Raw genomic sequence first — 19,841 nt, forward strand, 5'->3', positions numbered from 1 at the left:
GAAACTGAGTTGGTCGGTACCGAATTCAGACCAGGATGTTATCTAAGCTATAGCCCATAAACGTGTCTGCTGCGAATGGCACGCATCATGCATTGGATATGGTCAATGTCGGAGACAAATCCATTCGCAGCAGGCAAAGTCAGCATAAGCATAGTCTGCTCCAAAAAGGACTGAAAAATGCCCTTTGACAGTCATTGCATATTCGGGGGTGGCATCAACGCCTCTCCTTGAACATGCTTGTCCCCTCATGCGGCGTCTTGTCAGATCACATGCATGACAAAGAGAGCGTAGCTGGAGTATCAATATGCGTTCATCCAGTATGAGGCAAGGCGGAGGCGGGAGGTGGCAAGTCAGGCATTCACGCGGCGAGTTAGTGGACAGGAAGGTTTTTTACACAAAGCCACTGATGTATGTGTCAAAAACCCTCGGTCACGTTCAAGGTCAGATGCAGATGCAAATACAGCTGTTTTGCCTTTGCCTTGAACGTTCCTTAGACGAGAGGGCATGTGCATGTATAAACACATGCACAACGTTGCATTTGTTGTCAATGACGTCCGTCCAATATTTTTATACTTCGAAAACCGCGTTTCGCGGTGAAACATTTGCGAAATTGACATGTGCATACCATGTTATGTCTCAGATGACCCTTTGGTCGACGCCACATGCATCATCCTTACTGACTATCTTTACTACCAACAGCTTCAGACCTCGCATTTTTACAGCTCGAGTCTACTGCTGAAAGAACTACATAATTCACTGTACATACACTGCATGGCACGGCACATCCCCTTCATCAAATTTCTGGGTCCGAGATGACTACACGGATACATCTCTCACTGCGACACATGGTGCTCCACAAGCCGGTATTCAGGCGACGGTAACACTCTCGGAGGCATCTCTCGATAGTTGAACGCATCAATGTTATGCTTTGCTCCGCGGGATACGACGGACTGCACATCGTAAATCACCGACCGCGCATGCAAAGTGTGTTGGACCATGACGCAATTATGGCCCATGCATCTCGCAGCCAGCATGGATTCACGTGACTAGACCCGCCAGGTGTCCAGCGCTATTACTCAGCGGCCTCATAGGTGAGCCAAAGTCCAATCGATGTCATGGACCATCCTGGCACAAAATCAGGCATACAAATGAATATGGATATGCTAATTCTACCCTACTGTCAATGCTGAATCAGACAACTCTGTACCTTACTAACTCGTCATTTGTGACTTCTATGCTAGTCCCCCTGGCCTCGACATGATCGTGACGTGGGACATCGAGCTGAGCGTGGTGATTGCCCATTAACTCGTACCTCTCCTCTTCATGATTGACTTCCTCTTTGCCAAGCGTGTTGTTGATGTCGTTCAATAGCCTGTTGGCGAAGTACAAAGGTGGTATACAGATTATGATGAAGATGATCCAGACGAGATGTCGTCCTGGTGAGAAAGGTGAGGCGAAACGAGTGGAAAGGGAGAAGAACCATGAGATGATGAATGGACCTATGGCTCGACCGAGAGCCTACGCAGAGACCCCATGCTCAGCTCGTCGGTGACTCTCTCTCTCGGTTAATAATACAATATGACCACTTACGGCTACGCTGAAGGTGATGGCGTTCGCTGATGCTAAGTGTTCCGGACCGGGGATGGAATCGAGTATCAATGCATCGAGTTGACTGAAAGGGGACTGTGGAATCAGCTACATATTTCGATTTCGAAACATTACCACTACTCGACACTTAAATTTGATCCGGCACTCACGTTGTAGCGAAATCCCCGACTCGCCGCAGTATCATCTGAACAGACATTATGACCCATACGCAGATCGGTAGTCGATCGCCGGAACTCGGATAGCTCAGCGCCCACAAGATAGGGAAGAATACAATGGCACATGGGTATGATATCAAGCCTAGTCATTTGACCCAATTAGCTATGCGAGAGGGATGCTGTGTGGGGTATCATAGAAGAATGAGCCTACATAGTCGTAAGCAAGCAGCTTCGGATAACTTGCTGTGCAGTAAGGGGAATACAAAGATAGTCATGAGGATGGACAATCCCGCTGAGAAGCCAAGGACTAATCCTAAAGTTTGCGTCTAGTAACAGTCGGCAAGGACAATCAGCTTCTCCCTGCACACATGTCAGATAAATATCACCTTGACTCACGGATAACCCTAAGCCACCGAGATTCTTACTAGTGAAGCCGAACAATGGATATATCGCTTCCCATGAAAACATAACAGCGTTGTTCACTGCTCATTCTCCAATCAGCTTGGGTGCGCCACTTTTTGTCAAGAAGGGAAGACTATAGAGAGCAGCGGTACGCACTGCCATAAAGTAACAAGACGTTCTGAAATGGCTCATACTTCAGTAAGCCCTTCAGTCCGCTGTTAGACGATTTTTCTAGATCCCTTTGCGATGTATCGCCTTTCGAGCGTTGTAAAGTCTGTTATCTAGGTCAGTGTATCTGTACAAGATATACGACAAATACGGAGGGAGCTAACCTCAGGAAGCAGGATTATCGATAGTATGCCGGCAATGATGGCAGAGAGACCGGTCACGATAGATGGCAAAAGGTAGGGGTAGTCGACGAACAAGGACCATGACGAAGGTACGATTCGGCCGGCTGGATTAGCCAGAAAACCACCTAGTACCGGCCTGTCATCATACCATCAGCCTGATTATTCAAGTTTCGAGGACGATAATAGCTTACGCCAAGGTCATTCCCACCACTATAGAAGGCGAAAAGACTGCGAAGCCTATTCGAGTTGAGATATAAGCATTAAGAATATTACCCATACCAGACAGCCGACCACGACGGACACACCTTGTACCCTATTTGACTTGTCACATAACTCGCCGACCATTGTCCTTGATATTACCCCACATCCAGCTAGTAATCCCACTGTTCACATACGTTCAGTCAATTCGGTTCCGATTTCATTCGGTACTCCATCTGAAACAATTGAGGAAAATGGAACTCACGTGCAGCCCTGAACATTATAGCAGTATAAACGGTCTTGCTCAGCCCAAAGGCTATTCCAAAGACACCCCACATAGCGTTGAGACATATCATAACCGGTCGTCTACCGTATTTGTCGGCTAGGGGACCATATATAGGCGCGGACATTGCTTCGGTAGCCATCATAGTGGACTCCTGTACAGGAGACCTTTTTGAGCATGCACTCGGACGCACTATCCAATTGTGCCTCGATGTTGAGGGACATGCACGACTTGAGGACGAAGTGTTCACTTACAGCTATCGCAGACCACACACCGACCGACTTTTCCTCGACGCCCATGTCCAACACCATCTGATTGATATACGGAAAGACGATCGCGTAAGTCAATCCCTCCGAGCATCTTTGGGTCAGCAGTGGCAGGATCTTCAGATAAGGTACCGGCGTTCGATGCTTTGACCTGATTGGTGTTGAGCTGGCTGACGTAGGAGACAGGTGATTCTGTCCAGGCGTAGGTATGCGGATTTGTTCCAATTGGACCGCGGGCTGATCATCATTGATGGGTCGAGGTAAAGGTGATGGCGTTCGCTGAACGAGTGGCATATTACCCACTCCTCACGCCTACTACACAATACGATGCCGACGAGTCAGTACTCTTCTTTGGTCAACAATGATCAACCCTCATGAACGATCGATACATAAGACCAAGACATCTACTGATAGACACCTCCACAAACGCTAAAAAGATCCCAAAAACGCGTTGGTGCCTGAAAGGAGTCATAAGGAAATCCCATCATCACCCCACTCAAACCGGACATCGCCGATCACATACGAGTAATTCAGTTCTTTAATTGGAACCCCTATTTTGGGATCAACCTTAGAAACCGTTGTCTTACGTAAGGCTTCCGACATACTGTAGGTGTCTTCGTTATGGAGGTTTGCAGGTCATTATTATCCTTAATGCAGCAGACCTTATTGCTCAACAGTCTTGATACCGAAAATCAAGCATAACACACAAGTTTAGAGCTTCATCAGTCGCCTAAGATGCCGTTCAACGATGCAGTCGATACCGCCGAGTTCAAAACATGGTTGGTCGCGACCATCGAGCCGTTGTAAGCCAAATCTCCTTTCTTCTGCTTCCCCAGGCGAGCTGAGCTGACGAGAACCCATCAGGTGTGATGCGGATCCCATAGTCATGTCGGACTATATAATAGCATTGCTCAAGCACGATGCTGTCATGGCTGAGGATGAATGGAAGATCGTGAGCGCCATCTGCTCTTGTGCTATTGCTATACTTGACTGATTTATCCGATAGTTCGTGTCTCGAGAATTGGAAGACTTTTTGGAAGACAGTGAGTCATCTCTGCAAGCTTCGCATCCGTTGCCATGTGCTAAACCTTCGTTCTCAGACTCCAAGACTTTCGTTGAAATCCTCTTCAAGACATTGGCCGATAAATCATACCTACCTCAAGCTGCTCCACCACCTACCGCGCCAGCTATAGTGTCATCTTATCGACCTCACGCCTCGCTCCCCTCGTCTGAGCCGGAAGCTGGCCCTTCGACAACAAGACCCAGTAATCTCGGTCAAGGAGAGCTGCAAAAGCAGGATGTGGATATGGGAGATGCCACTCAGCCTGTGCAAGGGAATGGACAACATAGTCGGCCTCAACGGCAGAAATGCTTCGATTATCACGGTGAGTTATTGAAGTGATTTCGGCGAAGGGGACAAGCTGATGTTCCCGGCTGAAGAGCGCGGCTTCTGTATGCGAGGTAACAACTGTCCATACGAGCATTCGGACGATGTGATAATACCTACACCCGAGATGATGTTTGCCGGCCAATTCCCTCCTCCGATGATGGGCGGACCTCCGGGGCGAGGTAGAGGGTTGGGTAGAGGCAGAGGGCGAGGTAGAGGTATGGGCGGGTCACAGCAGAATGGAAACGGGCACATGATGGCACCAGGACCGGGACCAGGCCAGCAATTTCCGCCGCAAATGCCTTTCCCTTTTCCATTTCCCTTCCCTGGTATGCCAGGCCAGATGAACCAAAACCAAAATCAACACCCAAATATCCCTAACGAATACATGGGGTCCAATCGACCTCCCTCCACCAGAGATATCAATACATTGGTTATCACGGATATTCCACAAGCCAGTCTGTCGGTCCAAGCTATACGGGACTATTTCCAAAAATTCGGTGAAGTCACCAACGTAGCCATAGAAGGTAGATCGAAAAGAGCTTTGATCAGCTTTGAGGATAATCGGCAAGCTTTCCAAGCATGGAAATCAGACGAAGCGGTGTTTGGATCAAGACATGTGAAGGTCCTGTGGCATAAACCCAGACCAGGACAGGGAGGTGCTGGACATAGTGCTTTGGAGAAAAGCGCGGAATTACTGGCAAATATGAAAAAGCTCGAGTCAGGAGAGGGGATTCAAGGAGATGTCAAAGTGAAACTGTCAGGCCCGGAAAGTAGACTGAAAGCCACCTTAGCCGAATTGGAAAATACCGAAAAACGTGCGAAGAAAGAAACTCTCATGGCGGAGCAGAAAGTCTTGTTCAGCAAGACTACGAATGCGAGCAAAGAGGAGAAAATACAGATACTGGGTAGGCTGAAGGAGATCAGTAAAGATCTGGAAGCTATCAACAATCCACCTAAAGTCGAACCTGAGGATGCTGGATTCACTGAGAAAGAGATCTTAGATGCAGAATTAGCTAAGCATGGCATGGAGACTACCGAAGGCAAAGATCAGGCAGAGCTTTTGAGGCTGAGTGCTCAGCTTTCAGCGCTGAGAGACAAGGTGAGCAATTTACTTAGTGAGCCGCTGCGATCGAAGCTGACATGATACTAGGCAAGCACACTTGGCATCAATTCGTCTGCTCGATTCTCGCCATACTCGAGAGGTGGATTAAGGGGAAGAGGCTATACTTCGCGTGGTAGGGGTAGAGGCAGAGGTGCTGCCCGAGGTCCGATGCGCTTAGATAATCGATCTCGGACTATCACTGTATCAGGTGAAGCTGTGTCATCCGATGAGAGCAGGAAGGCCGTACAGGATTGGTATGAGTCTCAAGGTGGAGTGACCGAGCTTGTTGATGGAGGACTCAGGGTCACATATCCTGCTAGAGATATGGCTGAGAAGGTATGCCTTTGACCATAATCATACAGACTAAACGCCATCGCTGACTCTATGCGACAGGTTTTGGCGTTAGGGACGAAAGACATCGGTGGGATATCAGGAGCAATCAACATCAATTGGTATAATGCGCCCCTGGAGAGCACCGCGCCGGATGTTGAGATGATGGCGGAAGATGAGCCTGTCAGAGGAGAAAGACACGACGAAGATTAGATGTGGGGCGGCATAGGATCATTGAGCTGGCGGCTTCCGTCTGGGAGAGGGTTGAAAAGCACACTGGATCACATATATCACCTGTCTGTACATCAAGGAAACACAAAATTGCGCTAAACATAGCGCACATTCTTACATCTTTACGGGTCGCTCCGACGTGAGACCGAGGTTAGCGATACTGACATTATCATGTATTATTCCTGACGAAAGATCTCCGACCTTCGAACAGTCCCGATCCTCGAGATGATTGCCCAATGGCGATCCCTTGTCAATTAGTTTGACGATCCCCATGTATTGACATTGAGGTCACGGCCCAGACAGAACGATCTCGATATGGTACCTTGTTTGACGACACACCGAGGTCGAGTGATTAAGCATACATCCGGACTCTCAAGGAGCGGATGGAATGAAAGGAGGGGTACGACGTCTCAGCCAGCCTTTGATCGAGTAAGACGATCAGCAAGGACATGCAAGACACTTGTAAGGGGTCATCAGGCGGCATCAAACGGACTCTGATCACGAAGAATACCTTTCATTCCAATTATCTCCTGTTTATCTAAGGATGTCACCTTGATTAACTGAAAGGTACTAATCCCGTCCTGGTCATCAAGCTCTGCTGATCGAGCACGATTGCCTATATATATTGACTGAAGAGCAGTTTTTTTAGATGAAGTTATTCCCATCAGCCTGCCAATCTATTTGTGTGAGTACAGCGATCCTTTGCTCGATTAACAGGGTTCATGTCAAGGTTACAATCGATTAAGGCTGATTTACGTCAAAGAGTTAGGTCGATATCAGACTTTCCTTTTTCAGCAAATTTCAAGATAAAGCAGGTCCTTTATCTTTGTCTTTTGACATATACACCAACGACTCACTCTTTTGCCCTATCTTTCTTCGAAGCAAACGCAAACAGACTCAGTGTCAAATCCGCGATGAGAACAGTCCATCAGTCCGCTCTGGTGGCTCTTTTTGGAGCTTTGAACGTGCTCGCACTTCCTGCGGCTCTACCTCAGACCGCTGCCGACCCCGCTGCAGCTGTATCTGCATCTGGTGGGATCTCTAGCTCGTCTACTACGGGGTTCACCTATACTTGTCAAAACGATAAGCAGTGGACGGATTCGTCCGGGAATACTAATCCCTGTCAGGGTGATACGGTCTGTAAGGAAGGTGTAGATGGTGGACCCTGCGTATGGCCTGAAGGGTGAGTTGAAATCACATCAGATTCTACTACACCTCGTTCCCGTTGCTTTTGCCGGTCCCCCAGTTGAAACGATGCGCGGATAATTGACTGACCACCCGGGATATCCTATTGTAGCTATGGCGTGGTAGCCCTGGCTGAGACCGGCGCTAGTGTTCCTGCGGCCAGCGTACCCTCGGCGGCCGCTGGTCCAGTCGGTGCTTCATCGGCTGGTGGTAGCGCTCCTTTAGGGGTCGCCTCGAGCTCAGCAGGCGGAGCCGTCCCTTCTGCACCAGCGGGATACGCAGCTAGCTCGGCAACACCCGTGGCTGCTCCATCAGGAAGTCAGGCTTCACCAGCCGCCGGTGGAGCTGTTCCGCAGGCTAGCAGCGCTCTCGCTGCATCCTCTGCTGCATCAGCACCCGGAGCATCTGGTACTGCTAGTTCGTCAAGTTCTGCAAACACCACTTCCACTACTTCAGGCAATAGTACTACCGGTAGTAATAGTACCGTCGGAGGATCAGGTTCAAGTGCCAAGTCTGGCGGTACCAACTTCGTCGGATATTGGGACAAGTGAGTCCTAGTGCAGCTCCGCGTGCACCCACGACGGCTTTTTGATTGATAGATTGTTTGATTGATTGATTGATTGATTGAGTAATTGCTGATATACGATGTGTCTAGCTACGCCAATCTTGGAGGCATCCAAGCTTCTCAAGTAGATGGATTGACCCATATCATTCTGTGTGAGTGCGAGTGCGATCTTGAGATCTTACCCTCTCTCAGGACACCCACTGATACAGTACGTTACTTTCCTGAGAACAGCTTTCGTCGATATGGAAACGTGGACCACGAGCACTTCTAGCTTTGCGCAATCATCCAATGGGAATTTTGACGCCACTACACCCGATACTTTGAAAGGAATGAACTCCAGACTCAAAGTCACGGCAGCTCTTGGTGGATGGGGTTTAGATCAGGCCATCAAGACAGCCGCTGACGGCGGCGAGACTGCTATTGCCGCGTTGATCGAGAATGCTAAAGGTGTAGTCAAGCAATGGAATCTGGATGGCTTGGACCTCGATTGGGGTGAGTCAATCATGAAGATCGCAGTCGCAATCGTCGTTAGACGACCTGACTTGACTTGAGCATATAACGCACTGCATAATAAACCGTGGAATCAACATCGCTAACAAAGCGGGTGTATCGTAGAGTTCCCTACTTCTGCTCAACAACCTGCATTTGTCTCCATGGTACAAGGACTCAAAAAGGGGATTCAAGAGGTCAAGTCTGATGGCATTCTCAGTGTCGCCATCGGATCAAGAACGACTCAGAAAGACCCCAAAACGGGCCACTCAGACGTAGAGGCGTTGACGTCCGAGACCTTTAGTGCATTGAACGATGTTGTGGACATGTGGAATGTCATGACATACGACTACCTCAATCGGTCAGTGGCGTAGCTGTTAGCTGAGTATACGACCGTAACTGATATTATCGATGTGCTCGTCTAGATATGATACGAAGACCACTCATCAAGGAGGCGGTGTCGTCGTCGAGCAGACTCTCAAATACTACGAAGGTGTAGGCATCGACTTGTCTAAAGTCAATATCGGATTCCTGAACACTGCCAAATTCTTCCGCAAAGTGGATTCATGCTCGGCTTCTGAGCCTATCGGATGCCCCCTGGGCGGCGTCAACACGTACGAGACCGGAGGCGAGGATAATGGCGAATCTGGATGGTTGAGGTACAATCCGGAGATGGACGAGGGATTAGGTGATATCGCCAAGAAGGTGACTACCCAGGTCCGACCCCAATTCGAAGCTAGACCAGACGATAGTCAGACTGCCTTCGAAGCTGAAAAGGCTCACGCATGGTACGATGAGACCAATAAAGTGTTCTGGACATGGACTTCGCCAGAGGATAATAAGGCGGTATGCGAGGAATGGAAATCCAAAGTGGGCGGAATGATGGTTTGGTCCCTCAATCAAGATGAGAATGGGCAGGCGGGCGGATCACACATGAAAGCTCTAGTTGAATGTGTCAAGGGAGCGTGAACTTGATCTCGAAGGGAGGTACTGACAGACAGCATCGCTTCTGACAAGATATACCCGATCAAAGACGAGTCTGCCCAGTATTGTACATGTTGCATGTCATTATCTGCCTTTCATACAGTACCTGTGCAAATTATGATGCAGGCCATCTTTCATGCTGTAGTACCCACATACCTGCTACCATTGACCGTCGGAAGGCTGCCCATCCACTTTCCTTCCTGCCGCAGCACACAGAGAGTACTGTGTGGCGTGCGGCGCACGAAGGAGCCTGCTCGTTGAGACATCTATATAGCTGGTGGCAGTCCAAGAAACACTGCACCGCTTCCCCTGCATACGATGTCCAATAAAATCCCCAGCTGGCATGACTCTCCTGCAGACGTTGTACTGCCATGCGCCACCGCCTTCCAACCTGACGATGGTGGCACGAATCCTTTCTTGCCTGATGACGTCTTGCGCCCCGCACGGCACAAAGGTTCTCGCTCTATCACAAGAGCGGACCGTAACAAGACAGCGAAAGACAGCATAGTAGCGGCGAAGAGGCAGGTGATATAAGATGTCACTGTGGTTCACATCGGCGCCGAGGCGGATACGTCTCCGTCTGTTGTTATCGTCATTCAGATTATCAGCACACAGACGAAACTCAGAGGGGCGATCCAATATACCATCGTGAGATAAAGCGAAAGACATAGATAGATTATCAAGCACACACGCACAGTATGAGCGAGGATTCTGACTCTGGCGGAGAAGAAGAAAGGCCGAGATCATCCCGATCTCGATCTCGATCCAGATCCCACTCAAGATCCGGGGGATCAGGTGGCGGCAGAAGCAGAAGCAGAAGAAGCAGCAGGGGGAGATCTTCTGACGCTGGAGCTGAGAGTGGCGATGATGAGGGAGGTAAATCCGAATCTAGATCAAGTTCGAGATCAAGCAGATCAGCTCGTTCGAAAAGTCAATCAGGTGCATCTGCTTCTGCTTCTGGATCCGGGTCCACGGCGAAAACCATTTCTACCATTGTGACCCTACTCCAGTCGCTGAAAGAAGAGGACGTGAAGAAATTGTCAAAAGATGATGCTAAGATCAGTGCCGAGTCCCTTGGCAGTGTTTTAGATACGCCCAAAACGGTCCGACAGTGGGTCATTGAAGCGATGGAGAATCACTTTCAAGCGGAAACGGACTCTGCAGCGTCTTTACAGGAAGATATCGAAAGTGCTAAGAATTTCACACCCACTCCAACACCGTCCTCTGCGGATGCCTCTGCCTCTGCGTCTTCGGAAGGAAGTGCAGGTACAGAGTCAGCTAAGAGCGAAGGTGGAGGGACTGAGAGTGCGAAGTCGGATGATAAGAAAGAGGACGTGAAGGCGGACGAGAACAAGAAGGATGAGGGCAAGAAATGATTCGGCTGCCCATGGCGAGTCCGAGGTCTTGACTAAGGTCGCGTACAGCGCAGTGAATGTTGACGATACAGTAGAAGTCAACATTAACATGAAAACGTCATCACCTTCAATTGAACTCAATCATACACTATACACGTCGATACTTGCACCGTTCTTTGTAGAGATCTCGAGATGAGACGGTTGGGCCATTATACAAACACAAATCATAAATCATGGGTTATATCATCGCAAATACTCATATACGTATACTGATCAACCAGTCAATCAACAACATCGGGTAACTATAGGAAGCATGAATACTGATACTGATACTAATACTAACACGGACTCTGTGTGCGGGACTGGAATGCGAATCAGAAAGCAGAAAGCAGAAAACAGAGGTACACAACAAGATATATTCAGCACTCAGTCGGTATAACGGTATATATGATTCAGCAAAAATCGAAAGAAATAAAACATTGGAAATGTAGATCAACCTTCCCCTTTGCCCTCCACCCTGTCCACTTCGCGCAGTCCGTCTCTAGCTTGCAGGTATGTATCTATTACAAGCTGACATCCCTCCTCTTTCGAGGCGATCCTCCACTGTCTAACAACATCGCGTACCGCGTGGGATCTGTCGACGGCATAGGTGAACGTATAGATCCGCTCGTAGGTGATCCGGTCAAATGATCTTTCAGCCTATCTAATACACCGCCAACTTCCCACATCGGTGTCGATAATAGCGCACCGGCTGATGGTGGAGGTAAAGCTGGTGATCCGCCAAAGAACATCGGTGTTTTAGACAGACTCGGTGTTCGCAAATGCTGTATCCTAGGTGTCTTGTCTGTGGCAGCTGACGATCGGCTAACAGGTGTTTTAGGGGGTGCGCGCTCAACGTGTGAATGGTGATTCGTAGACTGTTTAGCCAGTGGGGTATATTCATCTTCCTGAGCCAAGGTTCTACGCTGCTGAACCTTAGGTTTGAAGTCAAATGCACTTTCCAACATGGGTCTAGCGGGAGATGATTCTCTTGAGCCGTGGTTCTCGGTCATGTCGTCATGTGTCCAAGCCTGTTGCAAGGCGGATGGATGATGCGTCGACCGAGTGATCGTTGCTGGCATGGGCGATGATCCAGGGGAGGAAGAGGTTTGGATCAGGGCTGGAGTCTTGAAAGCACTCGACATGATCTTGTTGTTATTGGATGCTGGACGTTCCCTTTCCGGAGTGATGAACGAATCGTCGAGCTCTTTGACGGATGCGGTCTCCTGAGGGATCGGATGAATGGGTTGAAGAGGTTCGGCTACTCTGACCCTCTTGGTGGAGGTGATGAAAACATTATCATCTTCTACTTCTAGAGGTCTTCGTTTCTCCTTCCTCTCGAATCGCGGAGGCATCATCATTCCGTTCCTCGCCATTTGTTGATCTCTCTTCTTGACGGGATCTACAGGTGTTACATCCAAAGGAGCAGGATCAGACGAGGTATCGTCCATAGGTAGGAAATCTCCTTCATCATCCTCCAATTCGATCGACTCCTCTGAAGGCCTTCCATCGAGTGGAGGGGGCTCGAGCAACTTCGGCTGCACTTTAGGGGTTGTGGACTCATCTTCTGGTATCTCCGGTATCGGAGTGGATGATCCAGCTAGATCCTGCTGAGAATCCGTGCGTTGCAGCGGTATTTCCGTCAAGGCTGATGATGTTCTTATCATTTCCATCGATCCTTCTTCATCTTCATCATCTTTCGATGTCAACTTCCTTCCCTTTTTGCCCTTCTTGGGCACATACACCCGCCCCTCCCTCGCTGCCTTCTCCATAGCCTCGTTCTCCTTGGCTCTCTCGTGGAGGGTTTGTCTGCAGACCCCATGATGAGGATGAGACGGCGGGAAGTTCTTGATGAATTTATCTTCAGCAGGCCAGTGACATTTCTCGTCTTCGTGTATTATCCAGATACCCCCCTTACCGGGAGGGAAAGCTTCTGTCCTAGGAATGGTTTCGAACATTTTATGTATCGATAAGTTGTGTCGCACTGAATTTCTCCAAGCGCCATCACCGTTTTTGAAGAATGGGTAGGCGGTCTCGACGTATCGATAGATGTGTTCGAGCGATAATCCACCGGCTTTACATCGGAGGATGGCCTGTCCTATAATGCAAGCGAATGAAGGGCTTGGTCGTTCCATCGGACGCGGTCCAGGTGGAACACCTTCCACTCCTGGATCTTCTGCAACTTTGGCAAATTTAGCTGAGGTTCGACCACCGGTCGCGGTCGACTTGGGTACTTGTTTCACTTGTCGCGGTATCGAACCGGAAGACCTCTTCTCTTCAAGATGCATCTTCATCATTGCTCGCGATGTCGATGGGCCGCGCGTAGGTGAATCGTGCTCGTCTTCATCGCTTTCTGCGTCATGATGATAACCACGTTGGTGCTGTGCCGACCTGACGCTGACATCGCTCATACTTGATATGCTCGATGAGGCAGTACTCAAGGAACCGGCAGACGTGGCAGAGGAGTGAATATGATTGGGATAACCAAGCTTGTTGTTTTGCGGAGTGATCATATGCGCTTCAGCGTGCGGAGAGAATCTGATAGGATGCACTGGGGCGGGACCCAAAGCCCGTGCCGGGGAGATACCTTGACCAGTCGGGTTGACCTGCACGCCGACATATCAGCGGAATCTCATGAGCACATATCTCAGGTTTGCACTTACAGCAGGATCGAAAGCAGATAAATCCCATGAGATGTCCATATTCTCCTGATGTGGAACGGATTGGATTTGTTGCCTTATCAACGGACTACCGTTCGCACCTGGCGGAACGGGGTCGAAGATGTCTCCGCCTATATGGGGACTTGCCGAGCGCGACGGACCATGTAACGAAGCGTGTCGAGAGAGTGGGACGGGTCTTTGGATGGGACCAGGCATTGTCTGACGCTGTACCATTGCTGGACGTCCTTGCTGGCCAGCGTGTCGCTGCCGTCCCGCTTGTAATGGTTGATACTGCTGTTGCTGCTGATGGGGATGACCCAGTATAGGCATGGTGTTGGTCCTGTGTAATTGGGGTGCCATTCTGCCCATGTTGATCTGGTCCGTAGGAGACACTAAATGGTTCGAGGAAAGCTGCATTTGACCCATGGACGGCGATGCAGACATCTGACCATAAGCTTCGAAATGGGCTGGGAGGTAGGGTGTACCGTCTTCTTCAGGTAGAAAAGGCGATGGACCCAGATCATCAAACCCGTTTGGCGGAGGTGGGGTGGATCTCATTGGCGTCTTGCCAGGTCCGCGACTTGATTGATTGGAGTTGATGGAAATGACATTCCCAGGATGACCATGCATGGGCATCGCTATTCTTCCTTGGGCTACTTGATGTCCGGCATAAGGTGTGATCATTTGACCTTGTATCTCCCCTCCATAAGAGTTATACGGCTGGATATATCCATCTTGGAACTGTTCATGAGTGTAGTAAATCGGATGATGAGAAGTCGATGCGGAAGGGGTTGGTGAAAAGGTATGCACACGTCCCATCCTGCGATAAAAGGCTTCGCTCAGCGACAAGCACGAGACTGCCAGGATGGCTCACAGGCAGGGCAAGGTACTCACGACTCGCCGCCCATCATGCCCATATTTGATGCTGATGCTGATCCTGATCCTGATCTCGATGGTCTATGAGATGTAGAGGAAGCTGGTCGAGTCATCACAGTGGTCTGATGATCCAGAGTGAATTCTCAAAGGAGTAGGGGTGAAAATGGGTGTGAGACTAGCTCCCGATCTTGCCGTCAAGGTTTGAATGTGAAGGTGACCCGACCTGCGGGGTTTAGGTGAGGTAGGCGATTATCCTTCGTTGTTCTATATCACCCGAGACAATCTGATCAGTCAATGATGAACTCTGAAGTCTACGTGTTGTCGGCAAGTCATCAATGAAAATCCAATACACCCCCATACATGAGGAAAAAGCAAGAAAGACGCGCAGTGGACTTACAAATTTGATTCTTTCCTTCAGGTAGCGATCTCTTCTGTCTGTCGATCGAATAGTACTGTACAAGGGTGATGGTCGTATACGAATGACTCTAGAGCTACAGTGTGCCGGCGTGATATGAATGAGGTATATAAATGAAAATCGACGAATGGATGGGCAAGATGAATTGGACCAAGAAGGAAGAGAAAAGGTATTCTGTTCACGCGTCCTGAATTGATTTTTGCCTCGCTGCACGTCGAATGGGTTATATCCCCGGCTTGACCGTGTGATGTCACTGGTCTGCTCTCCGGTCAATCTAATGTCGTATTATTCTTGCTGGACTCGTTCGGTGCGTCGTCGTCGTCGTCGTCGATGATAATGAGGGCCAAGATGGGTGTGTGCTTGGGTCGACGATGGAAGATCAATCTATGCCCGAGTGAAGTAAGGTACTCTTTTCTTGAATGGACTTGGAATGAATTGGTTATGTTTCGCGTCTGAATCTGGCTGCCATATCCATACCGGTGTATATGGTGTATGGTGAATGGTGTGTCAGTGTGTGTGCAGTGTGGTTTAATTGCTTTTCCATTCGACGTGACTGCTCTTCTTACGCTTGACTCCTTTTGACTTTGCTCAATCCGGTAATTTCCTCAGTTCCTCAGCGACAAACCCTGTCACCCGCGTCATAGCCTGTCGGCGTTTCTGATGTGGCACCAGAACGACAGACGCGTCAAAAGTGAAAAATGAGATTTTCAGGTTGTCGCGAGTCTGACAAAGGGGTTTTAGGTTTGTGCGCTCAAGGTGAACATGAAAAGATCTTATGCGATGGATCGAAAAATACGTTATGGCATGCAGTCTACAATTCCCTTTCTTCTCCTGTGGCTTGAGGAAAGAGAGTATCCATAATTTGAGAAGAGGAGAAGTGGAGTTTCCGCTTCGGACCGTACAAGTCCTCCTTCTCCCTCGGAACTCAAAGATCTTTTCCTGTCGAGGCCCTGCCCTGGTCTTCCAATGATCGACAAGGACCGCACAGACATTGGAAATGTCCACTTTTCGCGTTCTCCCTCAGATCTGGATCATTGATAGAAAGATGAATGAACGCGTAGCTGAACATTAATGATCGACCATTTAACCTCAAACGCGATGTAGCTTCAGACTGAACATGGGAGGTGAATCGATTGGCAACTGCCTTGTTCCCTTTCTCGGTCGTCGGTCAGTCAGTAAATGAAGCAAAACAGAGGTCACACATACTACATGGCAGACACATGGAGTACGGACTGTTCAACGCGATAATCGACTGATATAGACATGCCCATCAAATTCCCATTCTCCTGTCTTCGTCTGTCCCCGTTCGAAGAATGGCAAATATCGCAAATCCCCTTTGACTCGAATACTCGAATACTAAACGTTTCCAGAGCCAAAGAATCTGGAAACAATGCACTGAGTCGTCAGCTACTGTTCAAATGCAACAACATCGAGCGATGAAAAATCTTGAGAAGAAAGCGATTTGAAGATGCTCACTTCGAATGATCGCTCCATCTGCGATCGGAATTGGAATGGAATTACTTGCCCATTCCGTATGGCCCGGAAGTAGGAGCGATATAAGCGCCTTTTCCAACTTCGAGTACCTGTCTCTTGGCCTTGGCGGGGTCTTCGGACTCGTCGCATGCGTCGGAAGGGGGAGCAGCTCCGTCAGTGGGGAAACCCATGATGACGGTCGTAGAGGGTCCTCTGAGTCTAGCAGACTGGGAAAAGTAGAGATCTCGGGCGACGTTGATGTCGCATCCGTCGGTAGGCGCGGGCCATTCGGCGTCTTCAGCCTGAGCCTGAGCCTGAGCCAAGAAGGCTGAGATGAAGCACAGGACGATGAGGTGGAGTTGCATCGTGTGGTTATTGACTATCGAATGGATAATTGACGACTGTTCGACTAAGTGAAATTCCGGTGGGACGATATAAAGAGGGTGGATATCTTGTTTGTTCACGTGGGGTGATTTAAGCTGGGTCTGGATGGGAAGTGGGACGGATGTGGTTGAAGGAAATATCTATGAGGTAGAACGAGCTCATCAATGACACCTCTTATACCTTCTTGACTCATGGACAGATATCATATTTCGTCGAACTCTCTTTGTCCCGTAAGCAGCGCAATCATGCAATCTTCTCACATCTTCTGATGATCTTCCTTTCGCACGATGAAGGCCAATTTCCCCTTTCCCTTCTAGTCGGACTCAAAGCCTGGATGATGCCTTTGACTGATTTTACAGCTCGTCAACGATGCAATCTCCTGCATATTGCGGCGTGAAGCTATCGTCAATCGGCAAGAAGTCTACTTGATAGCGTGAATCCTGTCGATGGCTGAGATAATCACTTTATCATCAACAATTATTGTCTGACTTACGAGTACCGTCAATCCCATCCCATCTTCACGACTTCTGGGATCCCCCATCCTCCATCCTCCACTTTGATCTCCGCTTGGCTTTATCAACCATCTCTTTTATTACGTACGATTGATTATGTCAAAAGTCCCCTAAAACCTCTTGTCCTCCACCGCAAAAACCGGGAAATGGAATCATTTGTCACCTTTTGCACGTTGCACGTGTTGTCGTGTCGTCGATCAGCTTCCGGGTGGAGGCAATTACCGCCAGAACGTCATCAGACGCAACCCAGACACCGACCAAAGTCCTCCTTGCGAGGCGGAGAGGCGATTTTAGACCTCTGACTAAGCTGTTCGTTGGTCTGTTGCTTCTTAAAGGTATATATAGTCGACCAGGCCATCACATCTCAAACTATCACTAGTCCAACGAACAGATAAACACCCCACACGACGCAACGGCAACCGCAAAAGCAGAAGCAATCGTTCAGCAAAGCATCAAAGTAACCCAATACACAACAATGTCCAAGGGATCTATCTTATTCATCTTCACTTCCGCCGATAAAGTCCTGGATGGCAAGGTGAGTCGTCGTTTCCTCATTCATCCTCATAATTCTCGTCTCGCCCGATGCTGAATGCAGTATTTTCGATGTCTTTTAGGAAACCGGATGGTACCTCCCCGAAGCGGCTCATCCGTACTATGTCCTCCATAACGACTTCAACATCGAAGCAGCCTCCACAAAGGGTGGCGCTGTACCATTAGACGAGAACTCCAAGAAGATGTTCACCGATGAAGAATCCGTCAGATTCCTCAGTGATCCGAAAGCACAGGAGTTGGTGAAGAACACTAAGAAGATTGGAGACGTGAAGGCGGATGATTATGTTGCGATTTTCGTTGTTGGTGGTGTGAGTCAACGTCCTCTCACGTTCACCTTTCCATTCCTCTGCTCTCTTTTGCTCGCCCCTCTTTTCCATTCTTATATCTCCGACTTCAATAGTCGGACAGGCCAGCCTAGCAACCTTGTTCATCAATCCTCATATTGACCTTTGTTCACCTCATTTCGAATAGCACGGACCCCTCATCGACCTTGCTCCAAGCAAAGAATTCGCCTCCCTCGTCGAAGATTTCTACAACTCCAAGAAAGTGGTCTCTGCAGTATGCCACGGTCCCGCCGCCCTGATTGGAGCTAAGAAGAACGGGACGGACGAATCGATTTTCAACGGTATCGAAGCTACCGTATTCACAAATTCGGAAGAAGCCCAGACTCCCTACAACGATTTCGTGAACACTCTTCCGTTCAGTCCGGAGGACAAGCTCAAGGAGCTAGGTGCCAAGTTCGTCAAGACTGAGGATTGGGGGGTTAAGGTGGTTTATGATGGAGGTGTATTGACTGGTAAGCACATACCTTTACTCCCTCCTGAATCTTAGCTTCATCATCATACACTTCCTTCCTTCTCCATCATCCGAACCTTCACTGCTATGACCGCTTCGCCAGTGAAAGTATGGGAGTCTGATTGGATGTTTGATTCTTTACAACAGGTCAAAACCCCGCTTCTGCCGGTCCGCTAGGCAAGAAGCTCAAGGAGATCCTCCTTTCAGCGTAATCCCAATGAGCGTAGATCGTCAGGCTGTCCAGTGGAGTTTGACTCAGCCTTGGGAGTCGTAGGAAGAATATGTTGCTTTTAGACTAGTATCGCAGTAGCAAAATAATGCAATCACAATCAGCTCTGGTTCAGGCTAACGTCGATCCCACGGAATAATTTCTTTACTGTCCACTGACCGTGCTGAAGTTAGCTATTCATCACAATGGTCAATCTAGCATAGATTCCCGCCTGATCACTAAGATTACCAAGGCGTGATGAAAAGATGAAATGAAAAAAACCTTGTAACCGTTAATCATCCTTTCACCGAGATCTTGACCGAGACTGAGCGCATTGGCCATTCTGTCTAGCAAGCCTCTTGGTGACATGCTCCGTCTAGGGATTATGGGTGGTTAAACTCAGCGCCCTGATCGTCGCGGGTACGGGCGGAGCTAACTAGCTTAGCTTGCTTTGAAGCTGTGCTGTGACGTTCACTTTGATCGGAAAATTTCCGTTCAGCAAGCCAGTGATTGTCCTGTATGTGCTTGCTGTAACCTACATAACGTAGTTCATGCCGCCGTGCTGATGCTCAGATCTATGGAGGGTCATTCAGGACAAGGGGACAAGGGATTAATATAAGGTTATCGTATTTTGTCCAAGCTTGACTTAAATGTTCATTTGAGGTTGACTACTTAAAATGCGTTTTTAGGCTCGATTACGGGTCAAGTAAATCATTCGATATCTGCACTTTTCTTCTGAGGTGCTCATGAGTATTATATCCATCATGCGGATCTCATTTGTGAATGGTCAGAATGTAACTCATGCTTCTGAGGTACGGTGTTGAAGCAAATGGACCCGCGATTGATAATTCCATATCATCGGATTCCGACTGGGACATGGTTTCGGTGTTCCCGGTAGTGTGAAGGGTACTTCGGATTGGCAAAGACAAAGACAAACTGCACCCGAAAAGCATGGATGCATGCAGTGTGACTTATGGTATGTACTATCACTCATTTGATCGATCGACGGGAAATTGGAAGACGAGATACTTGAA

The 19,841-nt window shown here is 48.9% G+C and overlaps 7 protein-coding genes across 7 annotated transcripts; 4 read left to right on the top strand and 3 right to left on the bottom strand.

Annotated features, from left to right (window-relative positions):
- Positions 1-1,191: 1,191 nt before the first annotated feature.
- I303_100648 (uncharacterized protein) lies at positions 1,192-3,556 on the bottom strand (the record flags this gene model as incomplete). Its single annotated transcript, XM_018404023.1, has 11 exons — positions 1,192-1,518; positions 1,591-1,672; positions 1,758-1,905; positions 1,975-2,089; positions 2,160-2,245; positions 2,322-2,439; positions 2,498-2,651; positions 2,707-2,752; positions 2,821-2,898; positions 2,979-3,150; positions 3,251-3,556. 11 exons carry the CDS (start codon positions 3,554-3,556, stop codon positions 1,192-1,194), a joined length of 1,632 nt encoding a protein of 543 aa, XP_018266677.1.
- A 441-nt stretch (positions 3,557-3,997) lies between these two features.
- I303_100649 (uncharacterized protein) lies at positions 3,998-6,297 on the top strand (the record flags this gene model as incomplete). Its single annotated transcript, XM_018404024.1, has 7 exons — positions 3,998-4,065; positions 4,127-4,214; positions 4,269-4,305; positions 4,363-4,647; positions 4,703-5,751; positions 5,803-6,090; positions 6,148-6,297. 7 exons carry the CDS (start codon positions 3,998-4,000, stop codon positions 6,295-6,297), a joined length of 1,965 nt encoding a protein of 654 aa, XP_018266678.1.
- A 932-nt stretch (positions 6,298-7,229) lies between these two features.
- On the top strand, positions 7,230-9,523 carry I303_100650 (uncharacterized protein; the record flags this gene model as incomplete). The annotated part of the gene is made up of 6 exons (XM_018404025.1): positions 7,230-7,498; positions 7,613-8,047; positions 8,156-8,217; positions 8,297-8,557; positions 8,681-8,915; positions 8,980-9,523. 6 exons carry the CDS (start codon positions 7,230-7,232, stop codon positions 9,521-9,523), a joined length of 1,806 nt encoding a protein of 601 aa, XP_018266679.1.
- A 713-nt stretch (positions 9,524-10,236) lies between these two features.
- I303_100651 (uncharacterized protein) lies at positions 10,237-10,914 on the top strand (the record flags this gene model as incomplete). Its single annotated transcript, XM_018404026.1, has 1 exon — positions 10,237-10,914. The coding sequence occupies one exon, from the start codon at positions 10,237-10,239 to the stop codon at positions 10,912-10,914; it is 678 nt and encodes a 225-aa protein (XP_018266680.1).
- A 542-nt stretch (positions 10,915-11,456) lies between these two features.
- I303_100652 (uncharacterized protein) lies at positions 11,457-14,581 on the bottom strand (the record flags this gene model as incomplete). The annotated part of the gene is made up of 3 exons (XM_018404027.1): positions 11,457-13,538; positions 13,596-14,412; positions 14,487-14,581. 3 exons carry the CDS (start codon positions 14,579-14,581, stop codon positions 11,457-11,459), a joined length of 2,994 nt encoding a protein of 997 aa, XP_018266681.1.
- Positions 14,582-16,400: 1,819 nt separating this feature from the next.
- I303_100653 (uncharacterized protein) lies at positions 16,401-16,721 on the bottom strand (the record flags this gene model as incomplete). The annotated part of the gene is made up of 1 exon (XM_018404028.1): positions 16,401-16,721. The coding sequence occupies one exon, from the start codon at positions 16,719-16,721 to the stop codon at positions 16,401-16,403; it is 321 nt and encodes a 106-aa protein (XP_018266682.1).
- Positions 16,722-17,727: 1,006 nt separating this feature from the next.
- On the top strand, positions 17,728-18,811 carry I303_100654 (uncharacterized protein; the record flags this gene model as incomplete). Its single annotated transcript, XM_018404029.1, has 4 exons — positions 17,728-17,787; positions 17,867-18,112; positions 18,276-18,600; positions 18,747-18,811. 4 exons carry the CDS (start codon positions 17,728-17,730, stop codon positions 18,809-18,811), a joined length of 696 nt encoding a protein of 231 aa, XP_018266683.1.
- Positions 18,812-19,841: the final 1,030 nt, after the last annotated feature.

Source organism: Kwoniella dejecticola, chromosome 1 (assembly GCF_000512565.2).
Source record: "Kwoniella dejecticola CBS 10117 chromosome 1, complete sequence".
Taxonomy (NCBI): Eukaryota; Fungi; Basidiomycota; class Tremellomycetes; order Tremellales; family Cryptococcaceae; genus Kwoniella; species Kwoniella dejecticola.